Below are 24149 nucleotides of genomic sequence, written 5' to 3'. Positions count from 1 at the left end.
CCTGTAATACTAACCTATAATACTAACATTATCAAGATACAACGAGTGCAGAACAAGTACATAAGAATGATTCTGAACGCTCCGTGGTATGTTAGAAACAATCAACTTCATAGAGATACAAATATTCCTTATATTTTCTCTTTTCTACAATCCTTAGCATCCAAGTTTTTTCTAAAGACGTCCACACATCCCAACGGTTTGGTTCAGCAAGCTGCGGCATACGAGGCAACGGACATATTCAAATATAGAAGAACAAAAGCTATATTAGCCTCCTTTAGCGATGCATAATCTCCATGCCCATTCAGGGCGAGCAAACTGCTCATAAATTTTACCCTCACTGTAACCACAACAGATAGCGGGGAATATGAAAAGCATCTTGCTTCACCCCTAAAGACATAAATGTCAATTGTCAAACCTTGGTATGGGGAGGGAAATGAAGAATCGACCGTGAGATGCGGTGATTAATACCCTTGGAGGGTAATGGATGGCAATGCTGTACCAATGAAGTTTAACTGAGGCTCGGCTGTTGTTGTTACCCCCTGGGGTGCAGAGATTCGAGAGTTTGAGTTCGCTCTCTTAAGGTTTTTGCCTTAGGGGAGCAATTTGAGTCTCTGGGGAAAGTGTTCTCCGGCACGGCCCGGTGAGGGACTTTGTCGGTGAATGCTTTTCTTCGGAATATGAGCGGTTCTGCTCGGTGGTGGTGGTGGTGGTGGTGGGTGGAAGGCCATCACTGAGTGGAGCCAACGCTGAGATGGACGGTCTTTCGCCCACGATTGAGTGGCCTAGGGATGGTCCGAATTTTTAGAGACGGCTTTACCTTAACATATGGTGATTAATAATACCCTTGGAGGGCAATGGATACTAGTGCTGTGCCAATTAAGTTCTAAATGAGGCTGGGCTATTGCTGTTACCCTCTTGCCATGATCAGAGCTTTAATAGCTCAATAACACCTTATTCCTACACTGTCCTCTTCAGATAACGGAGAAGATGAAAAGCATTCTTGCTTTCCCCCTTTAAGCCAGTCCTTATAAGCATAAGGACAGTTTTAATCGACCGTGAGATTGGAGGGTAATGAATGGCAAGGAGGCTATTGCTGTTACCCTCTTGCCATGATCAGAGCTTTAGTAGCTCAATAACACCTTATCCCTACACTGTCCTGTACAGATAACGCGGTAGATGAAAAGCATTCTTGCTTCGCCCTTTTAAGCCAGTCCTTATAAGGAAACCTTAGTACTTCAGGGTCTAGCTACTCACTGAGGAGACCTCAAAAAGGTTGAAACCGGTCTGGGTAGTGACCCCCCCACACACACACCCATAATGTATAACAGTATACATCTCTTAGTGAGATGTGTTTTACATTATGGGAAATACTACGAATAGTGATCAGAGCTTTACTCACCTTTACAAGGAGTTGCCCTGGTGTTGCACTACCTTTAGACTTGAACTACGTTAAGGCGCAAACTTAACTGTTTTGCTTACTTGGGAGAGGGAGTAAAAAAAAACCAAGTTTATAAAATTACTTGGTATCCTTAATATATATACAGGGTGTTCGGGATAAATTTGACATATTTATAATTAATTATATTTTTCCGTAAGTTACATGTACTAACACACACTTCTCTTCATTTAAAAGTTTGGACCCTTCTTCATTCACATACAAGATGTCAGAAAGGATGGATAGCTGGAACCCACCTGAATCATGGAAGAGAATAACTTGTATCATGATGATTCGTGCCCGCCATCAAAATAAGGATATTACGACTGCTGCCCAATGCTCCCTGAATACAGTAAAAACAATCAGGCATGAACTAGAGACTTGCAATGGTGACTACGAGGATGTAGCAAGAAGAAAGATCCCTAGCAGACGATCTGATTGCGTTCGTACAGCAGAATTCCTCGCAAATCTGCAGGAACAGGTGTTGAAGAACCCTGGCATTGGAATTCGGGCTTTGTTCGTGGAGTTGCTAACTGTAGTCAAGCCCTGGATAACAAAGGTAGGCAATGGTAGGCCGTATGTATGGCAGCAGGATTCGGCCCCTTGCCACACCTCTGGGAAAAGTCAAAAATGGTTGTCTGAAAATTTCTACGACTTCACCAGTCCAAATGTTTGGCCTCCAAACTCCCCAGACCTTAACCCCATGGATTATTTTGTATGGGGCGCAGTTGAAAAAGACACCAATCGCACTTCCAGTAATACAAAAGCCCAGTTAATGGATAAAATTAAAACAGTTTTTGCGGCCCTTCCCAGGGAGACTGTAGCATCAGCTTGTTCGAGGTTCCGAAGCAGAATTGAAGCTGTGATCGATGCTAATGGTGGTTATTTTGAGTAAATCTTGTTGATAGTATTGTAATTAACTCTGCCTGTAATGTTTTTTTGTCAATTCATTAAATTTAATAGATACAAAGAAGATTTTCTTTTTCCTTACGAAACTGTCAAATTTATCCCGAACACCCTGTATATATATATATATATATATATATATATATATATATATATATATATATATATATATATATATATATAATGACTTGGTATATATATATGTGTGTGTGATCATAGACTTTTACTCGGTTGTTGTGATACATTTTAAAACATAGATTTAATAACTTAAAAACCGAGATAACCGAAATATATATATATATATATATATATATATATATATATATATATTGAGCCGGAGGTTTAACAAGCACCTTATGGTAACTTTTTTTGGTAAAATATTTATAAGCTCTGTATTACTTACAACTTAGTATTTCTTAGCCTGTCTCCCACTGACGAGACCTCAATGAAGGTCGAAACCGGTCTGGGTAGTGCCCCTTGCCTTTAATACATAGCATCATACATCTCCTCCAGGAGTTGTGCTTTGCGTTAAGGGTAAATATTAAGAATAGTGATCAGAGCTTATTCTACCTTTACCACGAGTTGCCTTGACTTGCACTACGCGCAGGGTCAGCTAGACTTGCAACACTTGCAGGCGCAAACTTGACTGACTTGTCTGTTTGCTTACTTGGGAAATCGAGTGAAAAAAAAACAGGTTTATATTTAAAATAACTTGATATCTTTAATATACTGTATATTCAGAGTCCTGCAACAGTCCGGTAAGACTACAACTGCACGGTAAGCCTTTTTTTTAAATTTTTTTTTTTTAAGGTCCACATTAATAGATTAATAGATATGGAACAGCAGCCTAACGAGACGACGTTTGAAGAAGTATATCGGGAATTTATCAGACTGGGTGAACTACTCAACAAAAATTGGCCAGGAAAGGTGAAACTTTATGATACGTTTCCCCCGGCAAGTGTCACAGACGTTGACGCCGAGATTATGGAAGATCAGTCAGAATCGGCAAACCCCACTACTTCTGATTTTCAAGAAGTCCGCATACGTAAAAAGCGGAGAACAACAGAGGAACCACTCAAAGACAGCATAATAAAACAACACGATCAAGTTTCGGACTTCACTGCTTCTCCCAAAGAAAAGGTGTCTCCGATTATATTATGAGAGATGGGCAGCTTTAAGGTCAACCATGTCCAACCTACACATTGGCTATGTAAAGGCCAAAAATGTGGATGAAGGAATAAAGATATATCCTACAACGGTGATAGACTACAGGCGACTAACAAAAGAAATGGGCAATAGAGGTATACAATATCATACCTTTTCGCTCAGCTCGGAAAAAAATTCAAAAGTGACCCTCCGTGGTGTCTGTGAAGACATTAATACAAAAGATATAGTTGCTGATCTTAATTTACAGGATCTACCTCCTGTTAAGATCAGCAGAATGTATAGATCCAACAAATCCCCCATGCCGTTAGTCCTCGTAGAGATCCATAACATATATAAAAATATCTACAACTTGAAAACAATCTACGGACTCATTGTCACACCAGAGCCACTCCGAAAAAGGGAATCTTCTTCCAAAAATTATGTAAAGCTGAATTTAAATGTTTGAAATGCCGGGCAAGCCACCCAACTAATATCTGCACAAAGTCAAAAACAACCCCGGCTAAATGTGCCAACTGCGGTGACTCCCACCCTGCCAACTACAAGAGATGCATTCAGCACCCCAAAAAATAGACAGATGGAAACAGCCAAACAGTCCTCTTCCTCTAGTACAAGAACACCAGAGGGCCCCTGCACCACAGCCAGAGGCTCAGCGTCCACAGTCCAAAGCGTCCAAGCAAACAAGAAGTTATGCTGACGTGGCCGGTACAAACAAATCAGCACCTACAAATCTAACAGCTGTTATTACAGCCTCTCTAGCCAACATGCTACAAGACTTCAGCTTGTCAAACCCTTCAGCAACCTCCACCAAAAGATTTCTCCGTGAAACACAGGTCATCCTCACAGAGCCAATTGATGAGTAGAAACAAACTTATTCCAGCCTCTTTGCAGATCATTGCATGGAATGCAAATGGCCATGAAACAAAATTCTGGAGCTTCAAGAATTCACTAACAGATATCAACCAGATGTTATATTAATCAGCGAATCTCGCCTAAGACCCTCAGGCAACCCTAAAATAAGGGATTACTGCCTATACATAAATGACAGATTGGTCTACAGGGGTGGTGGCACTGCCATCTTCATTAAAAACTACATCAAGCACAATTCTGTGAACAACCCTCCAACCACTAATCTTGAGATCACGGGCGTGCAGGTGTTCACCAGCTCGGCTGTCAGACTGAAAATCTACTCTGCTTGCAACCCACCACTAAAAACTCTACTACACTCTAACCTAAATGCCATCTTATGCGTCAGAGAACCCACCATTATAGCCCGGGATCTGAACTCCAAGCACCCTGCATGTAATTGTAGATCCACCAACAAGAACGGTTGCATCCTTTTCAACTTCATAGGATCACACAATGCTGTTGTGGCAGGCCCCACCGAACCAACTCATCTTAGTACGTTTGGAACTGAGGACATCCTGGATATAGCTATCCTGCGGGATTTTAATCTTCAATACAGCCTAAGATCATTACATGATTTGTCATCTGATCACAACCCAATACTACTTCAGATAGGAAGAGAAGAATACCTGTCCCCTCACTCCTATATATAGTAGAAAAGATTGTCGGAAGTGCTCAGGGATAGTATTGGCCCTGTTCCTCACATTCGTACAAAAGAAGACATAGAATCTGCAGTTACAAGCCTCTCCCAACTAATTAACTCCACCATAACGGTAGCCACATTCTACAAATCTGTCCACAAGCCTGGTCATCTGCCTGAAGACATTATGATCTTGATCAGGGAGAAAAACAGAGCTAGGAAAATATTTCTTAACACTCGTGCGCCACAAGATAAAACAAATCTAAATAGACTTACTGGGGCTGTGAGAGATGCACTCAAGGCTCCCAGAGACCATCCATGGGAAGAAAAGTTAGCCTCTATCTCACCTACTGATCACTCTGTCTGGAAATTACTAAGAAATATCAAAAACAAAGGCAAATCTCTTCCCCCAATACTCTCCAACCTGGGTAAGGTTGCGGAGAAGGTCATTCTATCACGACTCCAAACCTCAGTAAATGATCTAAACATCCTCCCTAAAGAGAACAATTTGGTTTTCGGCAACACCAAAGTACTACCCAGCAAATCCACAGAAGTGTGGAATACATGACCACCAGCTATAACTGGCGCCAGTGCACAGGAGCTGTTTTCCTAGACCTATCCAAAGCATTTGACAAAATCTGGCATTTCGGACTCCTACACAAACTTATCTCAGCCAGTATCTCACTAAAAATGGTTAATCTAATCCGTTCATATCTTCAGAATAGATCAATGCAAGCACAAATCAACGGTTCTCCATCCTCCCAGCGCCACATCTTTGCTCGAGTCCCGCAGGGATCTCTACTGGCTCCATTGCTGTTCTCTATATACATGTCAGACATCTCACACAATCCGATGATTTCCATTTTGGCCCTGTATGCGGACGATCCGGAAATACTAACCAGATCTCTCAGACCCCATTTCATTACCAGAGAGCTTCAAGAAAACATTCTAAAGCTGGAGGGTTAGTTCTCTAAGGGGAGATTGGAAGTCAACCGCCCAGAAAAGCTCAGCCATTCTTTTCTCAAAAAGGCCAATGTCTCCTGCAGGAGATGTATTACTATTCAATAGTAAAATTCCCTGGCAGACAGAAACAAAATACCTGGGTGTAATTCTCGACAAGAAAGCTAACTTTCAACCAACATATCAAGTCTGCGTGCGCAAAGGCATCTAAAGACATCGCTCATATCTATCCGCTAATTAATAGAAATAGCAAACTAAGTAACAGAATCAAATTGCAGCTATACCAGATGGCGATTCGTCCTATAATCACCAATGCCTCTCCAGTCTGTAGCCACACCTCTAATACTAACATTATCAAAATACAACGAGTACAGAACAAGTGCTTGAGAATGATTCTGACCGCCCCATACTATGTTAGAAACAATCAACTTCATAGAGATTAATATTCCCTACATTTTCTCTTTCCTACAATCTTTAGTAGCTAAGTTCTTCCTAAAGACGTCTATACACCCCCAACGATTTGGTTCAGCAAGCTGCAGCATACGAGGCAACGGACATATTCTAACATAGAAGACCAAAAGCTATATTAACCTCCTATAGCGATGCGTAATGCAAAATCTCCATGCCCAATCAGGGCGAGCAAACTGCTCATAAATTTTACCCTCACTGTAACCGCAACAGATAGTGGGGAATATGAAAAGCATCTTGCTTCATCCCTGAAGACAAATGTCAATTGTCATCTCTCAATCAATCAAAATCAATATGATTGAATTAGTAACCTGTGGAGGATTTTGAAAGATATGGGAAGAATAATGTAAATGATTTTTTATAATAATATAATAAAAAGAAAAAGGTTAAATTGTATTAATCTATAATAAAATTTTCTGTGTAAAGAGATTATTAAGTAATACATTGATTAAATAAACCTATTAGACAAATATTTTTACAAAACTCGAGTATTAGTCTTGGCTTTTTTTTTCTCGAGAATATACTTCTTGAAGAACTTACTTTACTACAAGATTGTCCAAAATTCAGCCTTCTTTGTACTATAGAATGATCCTTATGATTGTAATCCAATGATTCTTCTCTGAAACATATAATAAATAAATATACTTCTTGTGGATGTGAATACAAATTATTAAATTAAAAAAAAACTAAATGAGAATTTAACGTTTTCATTATGAAAAGAACATTAAGAATTTTAAGTAATTTTGTGGTCTTGAAATCTTTTGTATACGTGCATAATTAATAATGCGTAGCACAAATAAATTCTGTGCATTTTTGCGCATTTATGCATTCTCCAGTTGTTGTTATAGTTGGTGGATGAGCAGTAGATCTTTCAATAGCCAAGGCTATTACGATAATTGGAGTTTCCTAGAGATCTTTTAATCGGTGTTCAGAAATGTTCAGAAATACAAAAACAGCCATAAAATATACACCGAAAGAGGCATTTGCAGCTATAAACAAAGTATAAAATGAAAAAATATCATTACAGGTGATTTTAAAAATCCACGTGTTAGATATATTTAATATTTTGGTCTAATTTTCATTAGCAATTTTATCACTACATTGTATTGTATTTAGAAAGTTATTATCACAACAGCGACATCTATATGTCGAACTCACTTGAACAGTAAGACTCTATTTGCATATACCACCAAATGCAAAGAATGAACAATAGATTCGAACTTTTTTTTGACATGTCTAAATTTTGAAGCTTTATATTTAAATTAAATAAAGTAATCACAATATTTTTCAAAAGTGATTTCGATTTTACTATTTTTTTTTCTTTTCCAATAGATGCCCATCATGACCGCATCAGACATCAACAGATGACGATTATCTTCCAGGCCAGACCATCCCAGCACCTTGATGCTATTTATCAAGAGTACACCCTGGACACCCTGTCATGAGGGACAACACGTGTTGTCATGAGGGACGACAACACGTGTCGTCCATCATCTACATGGTTCTTTTCATCTTTGTCTCCATTGCCTCTACACAAAGGTAAGCCTTGTATTGGGCATTTCATATACGAATAGACTTTGATACTAACTAAAGTGCTTTTTTAGGTTTCAAAAAATCCTTAAATGTTAATGAATTTTATATTTTATTAGTTATATTATTATATAATTAATATATTTATTGAAAATCACTTCATTGAAATGGATTCCCATTCAATAAGGTTCGATATTTAAATACACCAAAATTTAATGTTTTCAAGTAATATTAATATATTTACAGCTTTCAGAGCTGTAAATATGGTCGGGGAGCCCGTCACTGAGTGGAACCAACGCTGAGATTAGGACGGTCTTTCGCCCACTATGGAGTGGCCTAGAGATCGTCCGTATTTTTGAGATTTGAGATTTCACCTTTACTTACATAGTCGGTGATTGATTCATTCTATTCAATACCCTGGGAGGGTAATGGATGGCAATGCTGTAGACAATGAAGTTCTAACCGAGGCTCGGCTATTGCTGTTACCCTCCTGCCATGATCAGAGCTTTAATTGCTCAATAACACCTTATCCCGACACTGCCCTCTACAGATAACGGGGAATATGAAAAGCATTCTTGCTTTGACCCTTTAAGCCAGTCCTTATAAGGATAAGGACGGTTTTAACGATCATTCAATCCAATACCCTTGGAGGGTAATGGATGGCAATGCTGTAGCCAATAAAGTTCTAACTGAGGCTCGGCTATTGCTGTTACCCTCCTGCCATGATAAGAACTTTAATTGCTCAATAACACCTTATCCATACACTGTCAGATAACGGGAAAGATGAAAAGCATTCTTGCTTCGCCCCTTTAAGTCAGTCCTTATAAGGACCTGCTACGAGTTGTCTCGATGTTGCACTAAGTACAACACAATTCAATATGTAATTCTCTCTTACACACAAGCTTCTGAAGTATTTTGGGACGAGTAATTTAATTCGGGGACGAGTGCTGTGCGATTCCCGAACTGATCTAGGATATCAAAACGAAAGAAAAAACTCTGCACATGTTTTGTTCATATGTGTGGCCGTTGCCAATTTAAGAAACTTCACATGCTGCACAAATGTCAGCTGGGCTTTTTACGTGAATAATCCCACACGAAAAGTTGTAAACTTGTCCTATTAATAGTAACGTGGGTGGGCTAATGTTTTTATCCTTTTTTACCATCAATACTTAATAGAATTTGACAAGTCTAAGTATTTAAAAGACATTCTTCTTTAAAACGCTCTGTTTTTTACTATTTTGTTAAGTATTTTATGTTTTGCGCGTGTTTGTTTTTAAACTCTGCGTCATACGTTTTTATATAGAGACATATTTTTCCACTGGTGATATTTGGCTGGTTTCCAAAGTATAAGTGTGATGGATTTGTTTGTCCGTCACCCGACTTTGCGGAACTGCCTGCTAATGGCTTGTATTAGTTTGTTAGAAGGCATCTGCGGTTTGATAGTTGTAGATTATGGGAGAAAAGTTTTTTGTAAGATATAGTTGGGTCGATCATTCGATTTTTATCTTTGTTTCTGTAAGTCCTTTATGTGACTTCAGAGACTGCGCAGTACTGTGTTTCATGAGCAAGGACATCGTATTCGGCAACCTGTTTACTATTTCTTGCCAAACTGATTTGACTCTGCTATTCAGACAGCTGATATTCTATGTGAAATCTCTCTAAATCAAAATCGTTCTTCTGTTACTATAGAAATATGAGTTTTGTGGACAAAAGAAATGTTGCCTACAATTCTGTAATACTGGTTCATGTAACAAACAACATATCCCAACTAAAGCACTTTTTATGTACGTATATTGGTTTGTTTGTTTATATACAAATATCTCAATCCACGCACTGTAGTTTCAGAAAGTTCAGAGATATTGAAAATCAATAAATATTTCTTGTGTTAACTTTATTTTCAGGTTGTAATTTAAGAATAGAATAACAAAATTTAAGGATTGCAAGGATGAATTAATAGCCAAATATTTACTTTTAACTATTTTCCTGAAGAAGTCTCCATAGCTCAATCGGTACAGAGGATGCCTTTGTGGGAATGACTTGGGTTCGTATCTCGTCTAGAACCAGGGATTTTCAGTCAGTGTCATGCGAAGTTGGATGAGTGCATCAACTATGATTAACCGTCCTATTTGGGCATTAAGTTTTAAATATGAGACTAAATGTTATATTAAGAGAGATATACCATGAGATATTAAGCCTAACACGCAAGAGAAAATTTGAAATACAAATAAAATTACGACTTGAATCACAAAGAAGCTAAATTTCATTGTTTCATTAAATATATTGAGCTTATTGAGGACTTTATCCTTCTGGAGACATGTAACATAAAACCATGTTCGGTCTCCCAGGCATGTTAAACAAGTCCCGATCCTATTTGATGAACAGAGCTCCTGTTGCTTGGAAGGATAAGCATCAGATGCATGTGGAGCCAAGGTAGGTAATTAATTGTGATATATTTATATGAAATATCACACACACACACACACAAAGAACAAGCACCAGTATTAACTAATTTGCCCATATTTATTAGACATTGCTAATAAATAAAGCTTATTTATTAGTAATGATACCGTTTATTTATTCTACTAATAAATAATCAATAATTAGACATTCTACAGAACATAGTGTTCAAAGGTTGGTTGGCCAACAACGAATTGGCCACGCCATCTAACTGGATCAGTCGCGCTCACTGATTTGTACATTAATGGTGTAGTATTCGGTGACTCCCTACTGCATCGCTTCAAATATTACATTGCTACCAAGAAACATTTTATTCTTAAATCGCATAATAAAACCTTAAGGAAAATAGCCTTTAAATTCTTAGATGAAACTCTGGATCTACCGAGAGTAAATTCCTGTAGGATATTATTCTCTGTGGTTGGTTTTATTCTAGCTATTCACAGTCTAAAATAATAGCACGCGAGGTAAATATGATTTACATAAAACGTAAATAATATTTACCTCGCGTGCTTCTTAGGGTGTGAGCTTTGTAACTGTAGCATTTTAATTAGAAAGGTTGTGGAAGAATTGATTATACAGTAATATAATGCTTACTTTGTAAACAAGAACCAGCAGGGGAATGGTACTCGATATTAAACTCCAATTACGTTGCTTTTAAGACACAGCAGGTACATGGGCTCATTTACATTGGATCAATAGCCGAGTTAAACATGCTCACGTGTTAACTCGATTTTCTCCCATCAAATTACACATACGTGATATTATACGGAGTCATTTCAAAAGGGTAAAAACTGTGATCTTAATTTCGAATCACTCAAATAACACAGAAGCAAGGATCGTTTATGGTATAAATCCAGGAAAAAATAACCAATTATCAGTGGAATCTTGTCATTTTCCAAGCCGAAGAGTACTATTTTTTTTTTTTTTTTAATCCGGTGACACGTACCAACTTTTAATGACATCGTAGTTCAATGACATTTTTAACTTCGTAGGGCAGTCGTAGGTGACGCGACACTTCATCTGTTATAAAAATTCCAGATTCGCCTTCCGTCTCAGAAGTTATAGTGAAGAGGCCGGGAATGTTATTTCAGTCAAAGTAAACATGCACGTGTTCAAGTTCCGTCGACTTTTTACCGGAATAGCACTTTCTGTACACCTTTCACTAATCTTCCTCTTACAAAAATTTATCTTAATTTTTCTGTTCCCGCTTCTTCCCCCCCACCTCAACTCTCCCCACCCCCCATTCCCAAACAGCAGCTATCCTTCACATGAACAAAGTCAAGATTCCGAACCCAGGTAAGCCTCCTTTGTTCAAAATGTCCTAAGTATCGATGCATTGTTCTGACAATCGTCCTAAAATTAGGTTTACTATTTTTAAGCAGTTATTCAGAACACAGTGATCCAGTTTGAACGAGTTTCAAACACAAAATTTAGATCTGCTAAAAGTACTTTCATAAATTAGTAGGTAAGAACGAAACACATTTGGATGAAAATACCTCCTTTTTTGAATGCTGTTAATGTCAGAAATGATTAGGACTTTGTTACAACCGAAATCAATTGGCCGATTTCATACAAAAGTAGAAAGATTTCCTACCAGAAACTGTTGCTTTTTCATTTCTTAAAAGACACAAATCGGACAAAAAACGCGCATTCTACGAACGCAGCACTCTTGGAAGAGGTTTAGCCATCTTATCATAACAGTGCTTACGAGTAACTAGTATGAAGTCATTTGGCTGTAAAAAACCATTGAGCAGAACATGTCAAGGTGGAAATCGAATGTGTTTTTAGCAGCCTTAAAGCATTTTTGACAGTCACTAAGTTGCGTGATATTGATTGGCAACATGAAAACCCAAGTGATGTGCACATGGATATGTGTAAGATTGATTTCCAGATTGTGCTGTTATTTGGAATTTGGCCTAATCGGCCGTGAGGCCAGTGTATTATGCCCGTTAACTGCATTGCGTCTGACCTCTTTATCTATTCTGTGGGATGAAAGAAAAGCAAAAGCTACCACTGGCTAACTCACCTCCAGGATTAGAAACAGGTCATTCCAACCAAACGGCATCATGGTATCGACTGAACTCTGAAGGCATCCTCATGAACACGACAGAGCGATTTACTATATTAATAATATAGTAAATAAATACATACAAAAGTATTTTTGTATGTATTTATTTAGGTTTACCAAATGCATTAACTTTACAAATGTTTCTACTACCAAAGACCTTGGGTCGGAAAGACCTGGGTTCGATTCCCGTCCATGACGTGAGGAACCTTTGCCTGGTCTCTTTCGACCAAAGGTGAGTAAGCCGGTCTCATACGGAGGTAGGGAGCCGGAAACTCGGGTTTGTCGTCCACCAGAACAGGCAAACCGGTCCCTTGAACACTCACGGATTTAAGTCAGGAATACTTAAGACAGTCCCTCCAGCCATAGGTCTGATTCGTCAGCTATGCCGGTCCCGAGCCCGGATAAAATAGGAGGATTGAGATAATGCCCTACCTCCCCGTAAAAGGGGCTCACGGCCGCTGTATCATCATATGAAATAAATAATAAAATAAATTAATGAGACCCATTTTGCCACTTTTGATTTGAATTTCTTTCGTCTTTGAAACCTGAGATTATCTTACGACATTACATAAAACGCCTTTCATTTATTTTTCTTAATGTAGAATAAACCTGTTACACTCCATTTCCCATTCCCAGTCAACAAGTTCTTTTTTATGAGTCTGATATGCCACAGTTATTTTGAGAAAATTCCACATAATCAGCCTGAATATGGAATTTGAATTTGGACCCTCTATTTCATATGTACACACACACACACACACACACTGCTTGGAAAGAAGTCAGTAGACATTTGCCCATGGGTAAGGTTGCATCGTGCCATGTGAAGAATCACGTGGTCGTAGCCAGTATAAATTGGAGGAATGTGATGCTCCCAATTCAGTACAACTGCGTCCAAGTGAAATCACTGCGAGAAGGGAACTGATTGTTGCAGGCCTATCTGTTCGGCAACCTGTTGAAAAATTTGGCCATCTCAGGTCAACAGTCAGTGATATCATACTGAGATGCAAGTGCTACCCGCAGGGGTCGACCCACCACACTCGCCGAACGTGACCTTAGGGTGCTACGAACGATAATATGTAAAAAAAAAAAAACCCATTCATCTGCCGACACGTTGAATGCAGAGTTCCGGGCATCGGCTAGAACAACAATCTGCACAAAAAAAAAAAAAAACATTCAGAACCAATGCTCCCAACATGGGTTTTCATGGTAGGACTCCACATGGAAGCCCCACATTACCCGACGTGCAGCGCGCGCGTCATCTTCAGTAGTGCAAAGAGCGTGTACAGTGGAAGCTTGGAAAGCTGTCATGGAGCGAGATGAACGGGTGTGGGTATGGCGGATGCACGGGGAATCTCTTACCTGAGTGCGTAACCCCAGTTATGAAATTCGCAGGCGGCGATCTGATGGTCCTGTTTTTCTTGGTTTGGCCTGGGATCTCTGTTTGTGGTACCATGAACACCGAACACGAAGAAGTACCTGAACATTCAAAATGTTCAGGTACTTCTTCGTGCAATACTTCCTGCTTTTCTACGGAACTGACCTTTCAGCAAGACAATTTATCGAGTCATAAGGCTTGCGGCTGCAACTGCGTGGTTTATGGACATGAACGTCACACACGTGACTAGCCTCCAGAGAGGAGCCCTGATCACAACTCTACTGAACATCTGTGGGATGAACTGGAGTCCAGTAAGATTAAGGGACCTCGGCCCCACAACAGTCCAGAATTTCGTTACATTTCTATAGGAAGAATGTTCCAAAATTCCCATTGATCTCTATCGTACGCTTGTGAAAAGCGTACAATAGCAATCATACATATCATTAAGGTATCATGGCTGTTTGTTCCTTACACTATGGTGTCCGTTGACTTTTTTCCAAGCAGTGTATATACACATTTGATTACGATTCTAATTACTACGCACATTGTTTAATAAATAGTTTAATTCTTCCTAGATCCATAGTAATATTAGAATAATATTATGTTACTCCTAAAAATTGAGTTTTCCTCGTGATTTAAACACATCGACTATTGGATATACGCAGTTAAGGACACGACACACCTCAGTTTTAAACATTAACTTTAGCGTTAACTTCCAAAGTACATCAAAGATGCGATTCTTTTAATTTCAGGGTCGGCAGGCCTGCCTTACCTACTAGGTTTTGTATTCTTTGTCCGCGCATTTAAAATGCAAGCTGCAGCCACCGGCAGCAGCTAACCTTCATCAGCGCTTGTTACTCTTTTATCGTAAAACAAGTTATTTGAAAAATTCTGGAAAAATTGACTGAAAGTTTGTAAAGTTTGGTGTTGTTACAGTACGGACTACTAATTAAATTTTAGGTGGCAAAAAAAGACAATTCAGTTACACATTCTTAAAATACGAACTTTAAAGAGTTAGGCACAATCACAAATCTCAAAGCCACGATTGTAGGTAATAAGTTGAGTGAGAAAATAAAATATATTTTGAAGTATTTGGCGAATGTTTTTTTTTTTTTTTTTTTTTTTTTTTCAATTTTATAATTAAGCAGAAAAACTGTCTAGGTATCATCATGAAGGCGCATTTAAAGGAGTTTTTATCTCTTCTGTCATCTTTTCAAAACTAAGATTGGCACGTTTCTCTTTCAAAACACCTCGTTTACTGTCTGCAAACTCATAACCTCTACTACTTCTCACACTACACTTAAAATCTATTTGCTGCCGAAATATTTCCAGACGTATAAAAACATTGTATAAGTATTTTACGTCTAAGCTTCTACAGTCGCAAGTATGGGGTCAACAAGGTTAATATGTTTTCAATTGGTTTCGAGTTCTTTGAAACACCGATAAATACAAGACAATAGAATCGATTGTCTTTCTTTTTACCCCTGTTTATGTCTAAGATTTTCCCCAATATATGAACAATTTCTTAGTTGAACGCATCACTGTATCTTTCGCCTTAGGGTATCTACCTTAATAGCGGGTTAGTAACCGTTGAGCTGTTTTTCTAGAGCAATAGCAATCGGGCTCTTTAAAAATTATAGTTGTATGTGGAAGTAATTGCCTACATAGCAGTAAATTACATAGTTATCACTTTGCAATAAACTGAGTGAAAAGTTAAATTATTATGTTTATGCACTGAATGAATTTAAATATAAATTATTTATAATTATCAAATACTTTTAAAGTATATAGTTTTCTTTAATTACCTCATCTCTCTCTCTACCACTCTCTATAAGACGAGAGAGTGAACCTCTAAAATCCAATGTGTTGTCATGACAACCAGCATTATAGGAATGCGTATTAATTTGAATATATGATTGAGCCACAGAATATAATTATAATATCCATATATTTACATAATAATATAGTAAGATGTACATTCGGTTTGATGAAAAGAGCATCGTCTTGCATAACTCATTCATTTAAGGTTAATAAAAACTCAGATATTACAGCCCTTGTAATGGACTTCAAATTCCAATTGAATTATTAGAATTATTTATTTTGAGAAACATTTCAAGGCTTCGTTAATAACATTATTCTAACTTTTCAGATGGCAATCTTGAACATTAAAAATACGACATCATCATCATGCACGTGTAGCTATGGTAATATTTTATCGAATTTTCTCTCCATTCCTTAGCAGATGACTTTATAAAATAAATGACGTTATATGCAGACGGCAATTCATTATACTTCAATGAATTATTTGATTGGGCACTGATTCATTCTCATCGGCCTCTAACACAAAGTAATCGAGGCATATAATCGTATTTAGAAGCGACATTTTCACGTTTACCTAACGAAAATTATCTTTTCCGAAAGGGAAATATTCTTTTAAAAAAACTTGAAATCTAGAATAAAAGATATGGAACTTAAATTTAATTGAGGACGTCAGAAGTGCGCTTTTTTCTACATGTATTACTATTGTCCTTATACAAGATTATTCTATGGTTTCAAGATTCCATGCTGTATGAGTTAAAGCGGTGGGTTGTATACTAAGAATGCTTTGAATTCTGGTTGCAGAATTTGTAGTGATAATAAACGTGGCATAAAAGAACAACGAATAAGAAAGTTAATGTGCATTTACTCGCTTGACATAATATGTGAATAATACAAAAGTGCAAATTATTTCCTAGAAAATTTCAAATTAAAGTTTTCTAGAAATTTCTAAGAAACAGTTTCGTAATGTTTATAAATTGCTACGATGGAGATGAGATTTGAAGTCAAGCTGAAAAACAGAAGAAAAGAAAACAAACAAAAAAGTAGGATTTCAATGTAGGTTTTTCCTGTGCAATATTTTCGATGCTAAAAATGGCGCCGAACCAGGAAGAGCTGATGTTGTTATTACGCAATATTTTAGCTAGAATTAGCCTCTCTCTTTAGTAATTAATTAACGAGGAAATATAGTAAACATCTAGTTATATTATATCGAGGAGGCAGATGTGCTTTCAACTATAAGGTTTCGAAGGTAATTACTGCCGTATGAAATTACAATCTTCCAATATGAGTTTCCGTGGTAGTGCACTATTTAAACGATAGAAACTTTGTTCAAGCTTCCGTATTGAAGTGCTTTTTCATTATGAATTTCCATGACCTCGCCAAGATTTCGAACTATTGATAAAGGATCCAATAGCCTCAAAATTAATGTTCAAATTCTGACATCACAATGTTCCCTATTAGTGTTTATAGAATTTCATTACTTCCAAAATTCCAATTACTTTCAAACAAAACCATCGAAGATACCCACACAACATCTCCCTCTTTCTTTCTCCGAATGTTTTCTATAGAACTGATAACCACGACACAAAAGAAAGGAATTAGTTCGTATGCCTTATAGTTGATTTCCGATCTCCCACAAGAACCTCTTTGTTGATCGAAATCTAAAGCAATCAGTGAACTGGAACATCAGAGAAATCTTTCCAGATCTCGTATTTGTTCATAAGAATATTAGGATCAGTTCTATGCTAGTAAGTGGCGAAGGATACTGTAGAAAGAAGACTTGCTTTTGTGCAATAAATGAGATATATAACACTCTATATAATCGAATTACACATTCTGATGGAAAGAGGGCAGTTCTGAAATGTCTGTTTAAAGTTAACAGGTTGAGTCACTAATATTGCGATCTTACCTTTTGGTAGTATTAATTTGTATGAATTATAAAGGTTTGCTAGGCATTGTGGGCAGCTAACTTAAGATAAACGGACATATTTCCAGAAAATATTTTTTTTTTATCTTCTTATAAATATAAATATAGCATGGTACCAAAAAATTAATCGCTAACTTATCACACATACTTCCAGATAAATAATAATCAGAAAAATTACAATAGTTTTCTTTCTATAAATGAGATTACAATAGTCCTTATAAGGACTGGCTTAAAGGGGCGAAGCAAGAATGCTTTTCATCATCCCCGTTATCTGTAGAGGACAGTGTAGGGATAAGGTGTTATTGAGCTATTAAAGCTCTGATCATGGCAAGAGGGTAACAGCAATAGCCGAGCCTCAGAACTTCATTGGCTACAGCATTGCCATATTTAAAGGTAAAGCCGCCTCTAAAAATTCGGACGATCCTTAGGCCACTCAATAGTGGGTGAAAGGCCGTCCATCTCAACGTTGGCTCCACTCAGCGATGGCCTTCCACCCACCACCGAGCAGAACCGCTCAAATTCCGAAGCAAAGCATTCACCGACAAAGCCCCTCACCGTGCCGTACCGGAAAACACTTTTCCCGGAGATTCAAATTGCTCCCTTAATGCAAAAATTCAAATTGCTCTCTTAAGGCAAAAACCTTAAGAGAGAGAACTGAAACTCTGGAATCTCTGCGTCCCAGGATGGTAGCAGCAACAGCCGAGCCTCAGTTAAACTTCATTGGCTACAGCATTGCCATCCATTACCCTCCAAGGGTATTAATCACCGCATCTCGCGGTCAATACTATGAGATCAATACTATGAGATTACAAAAACACACATTTCAAAGTTATGTATTTAGTATGAATGAAATATTAATAAGTGTTTCAAAATTAAATTACGTTTTTTATTTATTTTTCCATTTTATATAGAAAAATTATGAAAAATAAATAAAATTTATATTCTTTCATTATTATTTTATATAAATTACTTAAAGTGTGGTATAAAAGAGAGAAAATGCTTTTTAAAGCGAAACAAAATCATAAAACCTACATAAACCCTAATCGGAAAGTCAACGGACGTGAAATATATTACAATTGAAGCCTAAGCACATATTGAACATTTCAAAAATTTTATGAAGCTTCATTTTATGTTATCTCATACATAAAATGAAGTCCAGTATCCAACTAAATAGTTGATTTAAGAAAATAACTTTTAAATTGGAAATCGCTAATAATTTGATTATACTCAATGTTATATTTCTGAAATACGATATTTCAATATGAAATGTTTTTTTATTTAAAATTTTATATAATTTTTAAAATGTTACCACAATTTATTTAATATAACAATTTAATATATAATACCATTAATAATTGTAATTGCTTATTTTTATATAACAAAGATTTGTATTTTAAATCTTATTTTGGACAAGTAAGAAATATGCAAAACGTTTAGCTTTGAGATGGTCATAAAATTTTTCTCATCTTTTTTTTTTTTTTTTTTTTTTTTTTTTTTTTGTAAATGCTTAAATTATTGATTTGTTTCTTTTTTCCTTTGAAAAGATATTTTGCAAGTAAAATTATTATTTCCATATCGTGTTTGTTTTTTCTCATTCCGTCTACGTCTTAAATCCAATGACAGAAAAGCAAGCATTTAAATCGCTTTTTTTCTTTCTCAGTTTAGAAGTCCCAAAACATTCCAAGTCTTTGTGTCCACCGGGGTACTTTCCATGCAACAGCAGCGACACCTGCGTAGCGCAACGTTTCAATTGCGATGGAAAATCAGACTGCGAAGATCACTCTGATGAATGGCATTGTGGTGAGTTACCTTCTTCCGTTTTTATTTTTAATTTTTAAGAGATAGAACATGTTCTCTCTCTTTCTTTCACTCGCTCACGGCAGGTGACTGCCACATATGGAACAAAGGTCACTTGTAGGACTTCGCTATGTAGTAACAGGCTTCAACCGTAAAACGAACCACCCACACTACTCCCAGAAACCAACTAACAGACTACCGAAAGAAAGCAAACATGCTCTTTATATTTGCTGAAAGGTAGCGTAGCTGGTGAGTGTGGTTGGGAAATAACAGGAAAAAAAAAAGAAAATAATACTTGCTCCCAGTTTGTTCATTGATTTATGGGAAGAAGATTGCCTGCGATAAAATATTGTTTTAATATAAGCACTCGGCTGATTCGTTTGGTTATGTTTTCTGTGTTTAATCTTCACAGCAGTGACGATTTTTAAAAATCATTTCTAGACGCAGAAGAAACTTGCTAAGGTATTTTAAGTAACGTAAATTAGAATTACTATTTCCGTTTTAAGAATTTTTTTAACAAACGAAATTGGGAAATGGATTTCACCATTCACTGAATGTTGAGATTTTTCACTGTATAATGCCTAATATCAGAAATGATTCCGTAATTATACATCACTACAATTTTTATTTAGATAATTTTAGTTCAAAGACTGCCACAGATCACTGTCAGAATTGTTGTACACTTATGTGCTCTTGTATCGTTATGTTGAATGCTCCTCATTCAATATTTCTAAATAAAATTAACATAATCAATAACTATATAAGTAAAGTGGATATTAAATCCAGTATTATTTCAAAGCCGAATGTAGAAACTATCCAAGTTTCGTACGAAATTTGACCAGTTAACTTACGGGAATACACTTGCGCCGAGTTGCCCTAGCGCGGATCTTTTAGAAAACATGATCGCTTGCCCAAGCGTCCATATATTCCCCTCCTATTGGTCCATTTTGCGGTTTCACTTGCCTGACAGCTGTTTTCAACTGGTTGGTTCTCCTCAGAAACCAGATAGAAACCTTAAGAGAGCCAAAACTCTCGTTCAGTACTTCGGAACTCGAAGTATCGGAGACGTGTATTTTTCGTAAGCGAACTCTCGGTCGGTGCGTAAAGTATTTACTAAAATAAAGAGCCAAAATCGTCGAAATGAAGCCTTTTGGCTCTTTATTTTAGTAAATAACCAATAATGATTTATCTGGACAAAAACATTTAAAATCCTACTTAAAATATACCTTGCATAAATATGAGAGGTTATTTCAAGTTCTGCACACTGTACTCCTGTAGTGGTCAAACCAAACGTTTATCGAACGAAATATACATTTACAAACTGTCAATTACTTTATTCTACCTTATCGCTACTTCCCAACATCTGGACGAGTACATGCTTTGCTATCTGTAAAGCATAGATTTGATAAGAGAAACATGTAGGCTTGAGCACATGAAAATTGGGAGTGATACGCAACCTGAATTAAAATTTTCCTGCATTTTAAAGTATTATTTAGAGGAACAAGAACACCAGAAAAAGAATGAATAAACTCCAAAATTATTGATAATTTTAGGAAAACAGTTTTCACTATAAAGTTAGAAAATATTCCGCCAGCCAACTGGTCACTGACGCGCAGTCTGCAAAACTTTGTAAATGGTCCTGGTATAACCTAATTCAGGAATTCCACTATGGGCCCACATTATTTTTTTAAAAATATACAAAAATAATGCTATTATCTATACGAGTATCAGAGCCTGGTGTTGTCGCCAAGAGAATTATAACTCAATTGCTAAAACAACCGATCAGTTTTTGCGATAATCGTGGATGAACTTGCCGTTTATCATTCTAAAAATTCCTATCAATATTTGGTAAGTTACTAAAGAGTACAGAGAACGAATCCCCCCCCCCCCCATGGGCATGGATGTTTCTGATTGTCTTTAGGTGGGAAGTAATTGAATCGTCCACTTACTGGAGGCCTGAAGTGGCTTAAAAAATGTATTTCTTGGTTTATGGCTCTAACAGAGTTTCTGGGTTAAGTAAAGAAAGAAAAATAAAGGAATAATTAAAAAAAAAAATGGTCCGTCTATGGTATTAATGCATTCTAGATTCTCAACATTTTGTGGTTGAGAGTCAGAGAGTTATCTGATACATGAATTGCCGAATAAGTTAGTATAGCACCTTTACTCAAGTCACTGAACGGTGCATCAAGGTGAGTTGTTCGAAATTATTAAGCAGCTAAGGTTATGAGGCTACTGCGTGCATTCCTCCGTCACATAAAAAAACATTTTTAAAAAAAGTGGACAGTTTTTTAAAATGGAAGCGAAATGGCAGAGTATAACAATCAGTTAACTGTTATTTATCCAATAGTTACTGAGAGGATTAATAGGCAATTAACATTAATAGATATTAAGGATTAATAGATAATTAATGGAAAGATAATCCAGTTTAATGTCACTAGCCGTTATATGTAAATTAAAGATGGATATTCAATTAGCACAGTTGGCATCGTTATATATTAACTACCATCCTGATTCATTATTATGATTGATAGATAACTGCTTTGTTTAATCTGATGTTTTTGTAGATAAAGAAAAATAAATATGTGGGGAAAGGCAATTAGAGGCAAGCCATTTGTGTGAAGTGTATGCGGGAAATTTCTTGTTACAAGATTCTCCCCACACCACAGGGATTCGTTGAATCACAGTGGTGATAAGCAGTATATGGCTCACCACTGCTACTTACAATTTAGTGGTGAGCAGTATATAGCTCACCACTGAATTAGTTAGTTGTGAGACTGTGTTTTTATGGTTTGGTTCCTACGATGTTACGGTTTTTGTCTAAAAACACAAAACTGGCCTCTGGAATGCATGTTTAGTATAACATTTATGTATTCAGTAGGGATTGGGTAATTTTAATTGAGATTTCCCCGCTCCAGATGGATTAAAGTTGCTACGTGGAATTCGAAATGATAATAATCATAACTCAAAAGATGGATACTCGCGAGTTTACAAGTTAACTCAATAAATCAAATCAAAATAGAATGGAAAACTTAATCATTATTCTATACTCCGTAATTCACAAAAAAATTTGATTTTTCCTTTTACAAATGGCTATTTTCGCAAATAATTCGCAAAAGTGATCAACGCTCATAGCGTTCAAAAGGTGACCTAATACATAACTACCCACTCAGCAATGCTAAAGATATGGTAACCTGTTTTCTCTCAACACCAGAGACTACGAACTTTTGACTTTTCAGTTGTCCTCTAAGCAGTAAGCAGTCTCCCCCACTTAGCATAGTAGTTGATGTGACAGCTAAACACTTTTTTTTTCTGTTATCTTGCTATCCGTTTGTCCCACCACAAAGCAAGCTCTTTGCCCTGCATGGATTAACAGAGAAGGCAGTCCGTTTCTGTTTTCCCTCGGCCCAGCACCTGGTGGAGTAGCGATGCTGCTTTTACTGGGGAATTATTATAGGACAAAGTGTTTTCCCGTTGACTTCCTTGTTTACGGGTTAGTTTTGTAGTTTAATACTGAAATAATTACAGAAAAGTCTTTAATTGTGGAAACATGTCTTTTTAGGGCGGTATTTTGGAACCAATACCAACATCTTTCTGCTTTTTTTAAATTAACTGTTCTGGTAATCCCCCCTCCCCTCCCCTCCCCTCCCGTTTTACTTATTAATAAGTATATTGCTCCTTTATCCATTTCTTCCGGACTTACAGATTGAAAATGCTTTGTATATGAACTTTCTTTGACACATCACCTAAGGCAATATATGTAGAAACATCCCCAATATTTTCTGTTGGCTGGTTTCTATCTTATTGACTATCTTTGTTTTTTCTGGCTTTCATCAAGGAAGCTCTACTGAAGAGGTATGCTTTAATATGAACAATTCATGATCCTTCAGTTTACGAATTTGAATTTTTTTTCCCTATTCGTGCATGCGTATTGCCCTCGTTTTCTTTTCCCGTCCTTGTATTATTGTAATCATGCTATGCAGCTTTTTGATTTCCAAACAGTTTGTAATTCTTATTCTGTTTCTCTTATGTATGGTAAGATTACATTTTTCTTTCAGTTCGTCCTCCCGTCATTCTATTTCTAGATTATTACGATCTCTCTCTCTCTCTCTCTCTCTCTCTCTCTCTCTCACATTTAGTTCTATATTTTCCAGGCGCAAACTTATAAGTTTATTCTTATTCTGCATTGCTTTGATTTTTCGTTCTATCCTTACTACTTTTTGGGTGGCTGCTCTCTCCCTTTGGAGATGTTCCCGTAGTCATTCCGAATCTCTACTTTGTAATCTTCACTTTTTTCTAGGGGTTCGACTCATTTATGTGATGATTTTAATCATTCATGATGAGGTGTTCGGTGTCCTCCAAATAACATCATAGCAACACTTTTTTTTAATTTATCGTCAAGTGTATTAAATAGCGTAATATAATGTAGCATAACCCAGTCTCACCCCATCTGCTCTGACAATAATCTTGAGATGAGTAGCGAAAGCAACGTAATATTCCCAACGAAAGAGAATCATTTAAAAACTCAGATTTTGATTTTAATTCTTTAAGACGAAATGACATCATTTTAATTCTTTAAGACGAAATGTCCTGGCGCAGTATTGCGCCAGGACACAGCAATACATATGGTAATTGGACAATCACAAACATTCATGCCCTTGGTAGGATTCGAACCCGCAGTCTCTTGGATGAAAAGCGGAT

At 36.9% G+C, this 24149-nt stretch overlaps 2 protein-coding genes across 2 annotated transcripts in view; one reads left to right on the top strand and one right to left on the bottom strand.

The window, feature by feature from the left end:
* LOC150094313 (uncharacterized) overlaps nt 1-24149 on the bottom strand; it is a 244464-nt gene that overhangs the window by 126809 nt on the left and 93506 nt on the right. Inside the window, exon 3 of the mRNA XM_090411934.1 lies at nt 7020-7098. Within this exon, the coding sequence (XP_090268060.1) occupies nt 7020-7098 (79 nt within the window). The remainder of the gene's footprint in view (nt 1-7019; nt 7099-24149) is intronic.
* The window catches only part of LOC150094314 (uncharacterized), a 125212-nt gene that overhangs the window by 36629 nt on the left and 64434 nt on the right, over nt 1-24149 (top strand). The window contains exons 2-3 of the mRNA XM_090411932.1: nt 7812-8018; nt 19315-19454. Of these exons, the coding sequence (XP_090268058.1) occupies nt 7921-8018; nt 19315-19454 (238 nt within the window). The 5' untranslated portion in view covers nt 7812-7920. The remainder of the gene's footprint in view (nt 1-7811; nt 8019-19314; nt 19455-24149) is intronic.

The sequence above is a fragment of the Typopeltis vanoorti genome, chromosome 22, assembly GCF_054136105.1.
Source record: "Typopeltis vanoorti isolate ZY-2024b chromosome 22, IOZ_Tvanoo_1.0, whole genome shotgun sequence".
NCBI classification, from domain to species: Eukaryota; Metazoa; Arthropoda; class Arachnida; order Uropygi; family Thelyphonidae; genus Typopeltis; species Typopeltis vanoorti.
The sequence above is the reverse complement of the archived record's forward strand: the minus strand, read 5'-3'. Positions and strand labels throughout refer to the sequence as shown.